This window comes from Talpa occidentalis, unplaced genomic scaffold (assembly GCF_014898055.3).
Source record: "Talpa occidentalis isolate TD23 unplaced genomic scaffold, MPIMG_talOcc4v2.1 talOcc4.8, whole genome shotgun sequence".
Lineage (NCBI taxonomy): Eukaryota > Metazoa > Chordata > Mammalia > Eulipotyphla > Talpidae > Talpa > Talpa occidentalis.
In genome coordinates this window covers 104,283,453-104,294,284 of record NW_023605194.1, presented here as the reverse complement: position 1 = coordinate 104,294,284, position 10,832 = coordinate 104,283,453, and the positions used below count along the sequence as shown (strand labels likewise).

The window sequence follows — 10,832 nt, the reverse complement described above, 5'->3', positions numbered from 1 at the left end:
TGATAGGCTAGCCAAGGAAACAACCACGACAACCAAACAAACCAAAAAAGGTACAGGGCAGTTCTTTATAATGTTTATATTTTGTTAGGCAATGTAGTGTAATGGGCTCAGAGCCTGGACATTAGGGGTAGGCAGATCTGGCTCAAGTCCTGAGAACAGAACTTCCAATCTGTATGCCTTGGGCAGTTTACTTAACCTCTCTGAACCTCAGTTTCATTATTTGTAGAACTCAGTGGTTTCAAGAATTAATTAAGACAAACGACTATCAGAGCTTGGCATCTGACACATGATTCAATGAAGGCCGGTTCACTCATTCATTCTATAATTTTTATTGACTACCTGCCATGTCTATCTTGCTCGCCAGTGCTTTCCCAGCTCCTCAAACAGTGCCCGTCACAGACCAGGCTTTCAAGAACAGTTTGTGCAATAAATGTTACAGCTCTTACGGAATGTACATTATAGCAGTTGCTTTTTACCTCCTTGCTGCTGATGAGAAGAATGTCAGAATAGGAAAGGGTGTGACTATAAAGGAATATTCCTTTAATGCTGTACAGGGTTCTATATATGCTAGAAGAAACTTAAAAAAAAAAACCAAATTTCTGGAAATTAAATACTGATTCAATTGCTAGTTTGTGAATTATCAATGCCTGAAAGTGAATATGATATTACTGCAAAAGAAAAAAAAAATTGTTTTGGTCTTCCTAACAGGTAGGTAGTCTTTTTAAGTAACAGGAATCTAACATCATTAACCTAAAACCTTGTTCAGATTATTAAAGTAATTTTTTCTGTCACATTTTAAAGGGAAGAAGTCTTGTATCTTATTTCAATTAATACATGTGCATATATTTGCTCTCTCAGGTAGTTTATTCTCCCCCCAAATATTAAAATATTGAAACTAAAAGAACAATGCTTACTCACTAGTAGTAAATGGGGCAGAGATTTCAAAGAATCCAATCCAGCATTTTACTTACTTTACTTTTTAAAAAAAGATGTATTTATTTATGCATACAAGAGCTGGGGTGTAGGCCAGAGGTGGGGAAGGGGGTGAAAAGATTCACCAGAGACAGAGTGGGGAACAGAACAGGTGGATGGACTGAAATACACTGCTGAGGGGAGCAGCGGACAGGAGAGGTCTGCTGTGCCATGTGGGTGAGCCCCTGGCCTGGCCAGGGATTGAACTCGTGCTGCAGTAGATGCGGATTGCTTCATAGTGCTAACGCCCAACCCCTCTAGCCACCAGGGAGCCCCCTTCCTTCAAACTCAATATTTTGTTTCTATAAATCTGTTAGAAGAGTTTGGGATGAGAAGAGAAGAAAAAACGTAGTGGACCTTAAATTCTTATCAAAGTTCACTTGAACACAACGTCTAAAACATTCTCTCCTGCCAAATCTAAATGACCTATCTTTTCAATGAAATCATTTCAAAACCAGGAAATGCTATAAAGCACACTTCCTGGGATTTGTGCTGTTGACTTTGGTGCCCTGTTGATTCTTGTGGGAGTTGTTAATCCTGACTGCAAAAAGCAAATGAAAAGATGACAATGATGCATTCGGTGGCTTAGAGGAAATGATGCAAAAAAATGTGCCACATCTTACGTTTGGACATCTATTTTAAATAGATGTATGAAGGCTTCAGTGACATTAAAGTAACATTGTTTTATAGACAATATAAAATACAACATCACACAAAATATAAGCTATGATATAAAAATAAGATTTTAAATATGTATATAATCACCATAATAATATTATTATTATTATCACCATAATAATATTTTGATTTAGGAATCTGTAATCTACTAGTTATGTTAATAATGTTTAGAACTTATGGAACATTTTAACTTATATTAATAAAGGATAAAATATGAAAAGTGGTTAGAGCAAAAAGAGCAGATGACATTTCTTTTTCAAGTCTGTCAGAGATGAAGTCATGGATTGTAGTTTTATTTTTCTGATTAACATATAAAGAGAAAATAAACACATGGTGATATAACAATATTCTTGATTTTAGTGACACATTTTAAAACTGAATTACATAAATCTTCAAAACATAGAAAGCTCATAATGTTAGTTGATGCTTTGTGAAAGGTCCAGCTTTAAGTGCTTGGGTTAAAAATGTTTTCTTCCTGATGCATTTTCCATGAACTTTTGTAACATCCACATTCATTTTCAGGAAATGTGTGATACACCACTCTTTTAGGAATGTCTCCATTTCCCATCATATTGTCCAATGAAACTTCGGAGAACTTTTGAAGAACTTTGGAGATTCTAAATTCAGCCAACAATGAAGAACAGTTGTATGACAAGTAAATAGTCCTGCTGGGAAGATGTTGCTTAAGTGATAAAATGTTTCAGCCAACAAATGAACCCAAAAATTAAACATTAACTAAGGAAGGTAACCATTTCTAAAGTCATACCTAACTGAGCACACAGGTATATATAAGATTGAAGATCTCTCGATTAAGTCCACAAGCAAAGGATGTTTTCTTGGAACTTTGAAAAATTTAAAATCATGAAACATCTATTGCTGCTATTATTATGTATTTTTATAGCTGGGTCCCAAGCTGTCAGTGACTACGATGAGGTGACTTTAAACAAATTTATATTACTGCTATTTTGTTTTTAAAATATTGTTTTAAATATTTTACGTATTGTTACTAATATTAATATAAAATACAACTGAATGATATATTCAATCATATGTTAATATTTGCTTTAATGATATTTACATTGGTTTTACTTATGAATTGAATTGTTAATTCATAGAGCTGTTTTATTTGAAGAACACTAAATAGCATTTCTTATATAAAAGTGAAATAGTAATTTACTGTTTTCTGGTTTATTTCCTTTATTTACCAGGATGAAGAGCCCGGGTCTAAGGTAAGATGTACTTTCTCACTTGTTTTTCTGTGTTCCATGATTTTCGTTTAGTTCTAGCAATATGTTATATAAAATTAAAATGATAAAGATCTGAAAATTTTGCAAACCATAAAATAATAAGAGCAATATTTTCAAAGAAGGAAAAGCTTTGGTAACTTTACCGCTTTGGTAAAGGAGGGTGATATCTGATTCCTAAGATTACTGGCTATTTATGAATAAAAATTATCAGCTAAATATGAAAGCAGAATAAATCAAGCACAGTGATAGAATATGAAACAGTGCTCTTTTTAAATGAGAAATTTTACTATAGGTATTATTTATTGTTACCATCAATGCTAGGAAACATATCGTTTAGGTTGTTATTCATTTATACACTGGTTTTTCCACAAGTACTATCTTGGGTGATTTTTTTCCTATTGGTTTGAAGATATCACAAATACAGAAATGCATATAGGGAAATGAATATTTAATGAATGCTTATTTTATTATCAAATGATAATAAAATATTATCATTTTGTCATCAAATTTCTTGTATATAACATAATATTGTCACACTAGAACTAAGTGTACACAGTGATATTTAAATGAAGTGACTCATTTTGGAGCATTTGTTGAATTTGAAGGGAAGCTAATTGTTCTAATTATCAAACTATCTTGAGAGAGAAAGATAGTGATCTGGCTTGTTTATTTAGTAACAAAAAAGTTAAGTAAATAATGTATGAGAGCAAATTTTGATAAAGTATTAGGTTTTTATATTTGTGCTCACCAACAGAAATAGTTTAATAGTTTAGGCTCCAAAGTGGTTATGTCAGTAACTGGTATTCATAAACCTAAATACCCACACCATTTCTTTAAATATGTTTCATTTCCTTCTCTCTAGTAAAACTACACCATCAATACTACCTTTCTAAGGGCACTCTGAAGTAAAAGGAAATTATTCTTCTTTTGTTATAATTTGATTCGTAAAAAGCAGGTGAATCACATTTTACAAAATTCCTTAGAAGAGCTCAGGCTGGGATCGGAAGTCTTTGGTGTGAAATACGCAAATTTTCCCTAAGTCTAGGCACATCATGATTTTTATTGCAGTCACATAGAACAGATACAATAAGTTCAGTAGCTGAACACAGGTATTTGGAGCCAGCTTCCTGGGGCTTAAATCCTAGTACCTCCTATGCCCTTACACTTAAATGTTAAAGATTATAATCATTTAATTATTAAATGACAATAAAATCCATAGAGCCCTTCTATGACTCCTTAGCTTGCATAATAGCTGGATATCTCAGTCTCTGCTTGAGATTTAGTCACTTACTAATTTGTAATTAAACCCAATAGGACATAATTACAAAGATCAAATGGTGGTATAGTTGTTCAAGTAAAAACTTTTAAATTGCATTGCATGTTTTCACTTCACTATCTCTTACTATAACATATACATATTTTTTCTAAATACAAGAAAATCACAGTGCTTCATAAAGAAATCATATAGTAAATCCTGTGAGAATGGTTTAACATATAATTTTGTTGATAGAAAAAAATGAGATTGGAATTAACTGTAGAGAAGTCTCTTAACTATAGTATCTTTTATAAATGCTTCTAATAAAAACAGAAAGTATAGGTTATGTGGCAGGTACTCTCCTGACCTTATCAGATAAAATAAATAATTTAATCCTTATAGTAATCTTATGAGGCTGATGTTATTATATACAGCATTGTTCCTATCTTTCAGATAAGGAAACAGGACACATGTAAGTTAACTGGCCCCAGAGTTTATAGCTTGTAAGCGGTAGGGCAAAGCCCTGAATCCAAGCAAACTTGCCCCAGTGTCCTGTATTCCTCTTCAAACACATTTAAGTTAAAGGTTGTCTTATTACAAATAAAGTCTAAGTACACTTTACTTTATAACTAAATCTGTGTTACCTCTTAAATATGATTACTCAGGAGTTAGCTGAATTAATCATCAATTCATAAAAATTAAAAGTGAGAAAATAATGGACAATAATTATAGGAGCTGAGAAATTCAAGTGAGTTGAGGATATTTGTTATTCCCAATAGTATAGATTCCTTCAGATTTTGTGTATGAATAGGTATAACTTTGAGAATCTGAGGTCATTCCTCGTCATGACTGATGTAGCTTTAAGTTAGGATATCTTTTGAAGAACAACCTCAGGTAAAGATTCTTTTGCACAGTTGTTTTTTCTACCATTATTAAAGAGACCTAAGCAGCCTATTGATTTACCAACAACTAACCAGTAGATGAACCTTAAGCAAATCATCAGTTTTATGATAAACTGAATTGAAAAATAAGGGTGTTGGATTACTACATCTCAGCTCTCATATAACCCTTCATTTTGTTCTGCCTGTTTCTCGACAGGCCTCTCCGGATGCCCGTGGCCATAGGCCCCTTGACAAGAAGAGGGAAGTGGCTCCCAGCCTGAGACCTGCCCCAGCTCCAATCAGTGGAGGTGGCTACCGTGCTCGGCCTGCCAAAACAGCTGCCAGTCAGAAGAAAGTGGAAAGAAAAGCCCCTGATGCTGGGGGCTGTCTTCACGCTGACCCAGACCTGGTGGGTGCATGGTGCTTTCCCCAGAGTCGGGTCCCCCAGGCAGAGAAAGCCTGTAGTTGTGACTTCCCCCTGTGTCACTGACTCACAGTACCATGTTCGTTTGCTTATTTTGGAAATAAGATACAAAACGTAAATTACCTGGGCTGTGGTTAAGGGTTGCCTTCTAGTTTCTTTCTTCTGGTCCCAAGATTACACTTAGGATACCTGGATGTTGCCTTTACTTTCGTATTTTGCCCACTTTTTGGGTAAAATTTTCAGCCTAGTTGTTGTGTTCTTCATTCTTTCTGTTCTCAGGACTATTTTTAACCTTTGTAGGAATATGATGATGACTCTAGAATTTCTGGTCTTACACACACACAAAAAAAAAAAAAAATCAAAGTTTTTCTCTTGCTTAATGGTTTCCTCAAATGTCCACTGTGTTATATTTTCACAACTATCCATAACTCAAATCCTTCATCTAATGCCTGCTATTTTCTTTGTTTTCAGGGAGTGTTATGTCCTACAGGATGTCAGCTGCAAGAGACTTTGGTCAGACAGGAAAGACCAATCAGAAATAGTATCGATGAGTTAAATAATAATGTGGAGTCCGTTTCCCAGACCTCTTCTCACAACTATCAGTATATTACTCTGCTAAAAAACATGTGGAAAGAGAGGGAGAAGCAAATGAAAGGTAGATATCCTTGCATTTCCTGCTTGAATTATGTATAAAATTAGAACAACATTAGACTGGCACGGGCGTGCATGATTGTAAGAAGATTAGCATTTTTGCATTAGCTAAAATAGTATTTTTATTGGTCTCAGTATGAGCCTGATCACCCCAAGGTCCTTACCTTGACATCTTCCCTTGCAACTTGCCAGAGAAGCAATCCCAACTCAACTTTCAGTCTGGAATCATCAGCAATGCAGGGATAATTTTCTATAAAAATTTTACTATGATTCTGTTTTCAATCTTTAAGAAACTTTTGACTCAAAAGATATTATTTACAAAGTAAAAATTTGGCATTTGTGAATTTAGCATTTTATGTTTTGATACACTCATTTGCATAGAAGATAATGGTACCAAGCTTTTAAGGTTTGAGTTGTGAATGTTGAGTGCTATTGGCTTTGTTGTAAAGCATCAACAGTGAATGAGCCTGGCATAGGCATCTCAGTGAGTAGCACACCCCCGTTTTAACATTTTTCAAAGAAATATGGTCTCTTTCTTAAAAATTTCAAGGCTCTGCTCTACTTATATTGAATAGATGAGTAAATCAAGTGTATCCATTCCATAAGATGTTAATTTGCTTTTTATTGTTTTTTTATGAGGATAAAATATTTTAACCATTCCTACCTAACTTAATTTTTTCAGATAATGAGAATGTAATAGATGAGTACTCCTCTGTGTTGGAAAAGCACCGAATATATATAGACGAGACTGTGAATAGCAATATCCCAACTAACCTTCGTGTGCTCCGCTCAATCCTGGAAAACTTAAGAAGCAAAATACAAAAATTAGAATCTGATGTCTCAACTCAGATAGATTACTGCCGCACCCCATGCACGGTCAGCTGCAATATCCCTGTGGTATCTGGAAAAGGTAACTGGTTAATAGACATAAGTTGATGGGGGGAGGGGGAAGAAGAACTCACACTGTCTAAGAATAAGAGAAAATTTAAGATCCTAATATCATGAAGCACATCATGAAAATATCCCTAGTTGTTGTGTTCTGACTTAGCCCAGTGCATTTGCCAGCTTTGAACAGCAAAATGTGTTGTAATAATGGGTGGCTTAGTGGAGTACTATACACAGTTGCCTTATTCCATGGCAGAAACCTAGGTAGGTGGAGGAGTTTCTCCATTCCACCTGTCTAGAAGCTCATGGATATCCCAGGAAACAAAAGATAGAGAAGAACTTTCTTCATCTCTTTGGCAGATAAAACTCTGAGCTTAGTAGAAAGAAAGAAAGAAAGAAAGAAAGAAAGAAAGAAAGAAAGAAAGAAAGAAAGAAAGAAAGAAAGAAAGAAAGAAAGAGAAAAAGAAAAAATATTCAAGTTCTATAACTTATTTTCAAATGTCTAAAATGAAACATTCCTTAGTCATTTATGCAAGCAGTTATCTTTTGAAATTGGTGACTAAAGAGCAAGCCACTAGCTTGTAGGTCCCTGAATATGATATGTTGTCTTATTACAGAATGTGAGGAAATTATCAGGAACGGAGGTGAAACATCTGAAATGTACCTCATTCAGCCTGACAAAGCCATCAAGCCATATAGAGTATACTGTGACATGAACACAGAAAATGGAGGTTTGTATTTGGCAGTTGTTGATCTATTGTTCCGTAATGATGTTGATACCACAGATTGCCAGGAAATACAACCTAGTGTTAATATAATGAACAATATGCCATTTGATTTGGAAATCAAGCTGATATTTTAAAAGTTATAAAATATCTATGCATCACAATTTGGGGTAAGAGAAAATACTTGTAGTTTCCAAAGATTTTAAGAGTTTTGTAGTATCTTTATTGAGTTTTTTAGCAATATCATATAGAATCTTTACCTATTTAAAGGCTCCGTGCTGTTTGATCACATACACAAAAATAAAAATCATTTGCGATGTTATCTTGCTATCAAAAAAAAATTTCCTCTCATATTTATTTCCTTATTATATCCATTTTGGAGCACTAAGTATAGGTGGACATAACATGGATTAAATGGGCAAGAAATTCAGATATTCCCATCACAGCAATGATACTTGTTATTGGTTAATATGTGCTGTTTTGTTCCTTTTAACCAAAGGATGGACAGTAATCCAGAACCGCCAAGATGGCAGTGTTGACTTTGGCCGGAAATGGGAACCATATAAACAAGGATTTGGAAATATTGCAAGGAATGAAGAAGGAAAAAATTACTGTGGCTTACCGGGTAAAAATTATTTGTTTGTTTTTTCTAACCTGGTAAGAAATGCAAAATAAAATCCTCCTATTTAGAATGGAGGTTTTTCCATTTAATGTAGGGAGTCTTTTTTAGAAGTTTTAGGAGATGAAGAAGAATTTACAAAAAGAGTGTGAGGAGTAAGAAAGAAGGCTTTTTTTTTATTTTCCAAGGGTTTTCAAAACTTATTGGTGACATTTTATTTGTTTTCCTTTTAGGTGAGTATTGGCTTGGAAATGATAAAATTAGCCAGCTTACCAGGATGAGACCCACGGAACTTTTGATTGAAATGGAGGACTGGAAAGGAGACAAGGTGAAGGCACACTATGGAGGCTTCACTGTGCAGAATGAGGCCAACAAATACCAGCTCTCGGTGAACAAATACAAAGGCACAGCTGGCAACGCCCTGATGGATGGAGCTTCTCAGCTGTTGGGAGAAAACAGAACCATGACCATTCACAACGGCATGTTCTTCAGCACGTATGACAGAGACAACGACGGCTGGTAAGCCCTGGGTCCTGCCCCCTGTTTTATTTTATTTATTTTCTTAAAAGATTTATTTATTTATTTATGCACACAAGAACTGGGGTACAGGTCAGAGGTGTGGGGGTGAGAGGATTCACCAGAGACAGAGTGGGGAGCAGGACAGGCAAATCGACTGAAACACACTGCTGAGGGGAGCAGCGGGCAAGTCAGGAGAGGTCTGCTACGCCATGTGTGTTCAATCCCCTGGCCGGGGATTGAACCCAGGCAATAGCAGTGACAGTGCTGAGACTTAACCCCTAGACCACCAGGAAGGCCTTGCCTGCCACCTGTTTTAAAAACCACCACTAATATTGTTACTTGGAGTCATCAGTGATAGCAAATGTCACTTGCAGCAATCATTTCCTGGGCACTGACTGCATGTCATCCACTGGCCAAAATGCTTTAAGTACGACCTGAAAGCCTCAACTCTCAGATGGCCATTACTCTTCTTCTTCTCACTTTAAGATGAAGTCTACAGAGATTTACTGAAAGCTTATATAACCATAAAAGGTAGAAATGGGACTAGGGCACAGCTGCTTCGTGAATAGTGTTTCTCAAACATATCTCTATATGCGCCTTATATACTAATGTATCTATGAAAACCTTCCTTTGGGGGCCTCCCCTGGTGGCACAGGCAGTTGAGCGCCACTCTGTGAAGCTGTCCACAGCCTCTGCAGCGCCGGTTCAATCCCGGCCAGCCAGCGAGGGTCCCACATGGCGCACAGACCTCTCCTGCCACGCCCGCTGCTCCCCTCAGCATTGTGTTTGGTCAGTCTTCCTCTTCTGCTCCCTGCTCTGTCTCTGGTGAATCCTCTCACCCTCCCGTGCATCTGGCCTGTACCCCAGTTCTTGTGTAAATAAATGGATAAATCTTTAAAAAAAACAAAAACAAAAACATAAAAAACCTTCCTTTGGTTTTCCAGGTTTCTCTAATACCAAGGGATTTAAAAACTATCATTTCAGTATCAGGTAGCAAATATAATCTCTAGGGGAATTTGCCACATAGGCCGGTTGTCTCCCTTGCTTACTCTGGGGCAGAGAAGGCTTTGCATGTTCACAAGGCCTTACCTAGGGGCCGTGGGGAGGAGCACCACGCACAGCAAGTCTCTGCTGGTACTTTGCAAAGAAAAACTTGTCAGCACCGAGTGTCAAATAACCCAAACATGTCTCCTTCCAGGATAACTGCAGATCCCAGTAAACAGTGTTCCAAAGAGGACGGTGGCGGATGGTGGTACAACAGGTGCCATGCAGCCAACCCCAACGGCAGATACTACTGGGGCGGGCAGTACAGCTGGGACATGTCCAAGCATGGCACGGACGACGGTGTAGTGTGGATGAACTGGAAGGGCTCCTGGTTCTCCATGAAGAAGATCTCCATGAAGATCAGGCCCTTCTTCCCGCAGCAGTAGCCTTCCCCAACCCCACAGAGCTTTTTATTCTTCTAGGTGTAACACCATTTTTGTATATTATGTCACTGGAATTTTCTTTCATACCTTATATCCCCTAAAACTGTCAAAAGGTTGTGAGTGTGACTTTTTGGAAAAGGCATTGAGGATAACTAAAATTAAAAATAGCTCACCATTTTCTTTTGTATGCTTCATTGATATGGCTCACCATGAAGTAACTGAACAAGTCATCGTGGACACTGTCCACAACCTCACTTGCAGCTGATTATGAAAAGATTCCAATTAGGAAAGATTTTTGTCCTTGCTATAGAAAAACTGAGGGAAATGAAAACCATATGTTGAAAAGTCCACTTTTTAAGTCTATTTATTTATGTAAGATTTGTCACAAAAACTTTGAAAAAGATTTGTGAATTAAACCAGTCTCTGTTACAATGAATTATTGTTTACTTATTTTGTAATCCACATGGCCAATGAGTTAGGCTTTGAACTTGTAAGAAAAGAGAATTGTTCATAACCTCAAGTACCTAATAAACTGGAACTGAAGAGTTC

At 36.5% G+C, this 10,832-nt stretch overlaps 1 protein-coding gene across 1 annotated transcript; it reads left to right on the top strand.

Annotated features, from left to right (window-relative positions):
* Positions 1–344: 344 nt before the first annotated feature.
* On the top strand, positions 345–10,405 carry FGB (fibrinogen beta chain). The gene is made up of 9 exons (XM_037497761.2): positions 345–516; positions 2,465–2,583; positions 5,251–5,442; positions 5,929–6,112; positions 6,791–7,018; positions 7,611–7,724; positions 8,218–8,343; positions 8,571–8,856; positions 10,055–10,405. Exons 1-9 carry the CDS (start codon positions 345–347, stop codon positions 10,284–10,286), a joined length of 1,653 nt encoding a protein of 550 aa, XP_037353658.1. The 3' UTR covers positions 10,287–10,405.
* Positions 10,406–10,832: the final 427 nt, after the last annotated feature.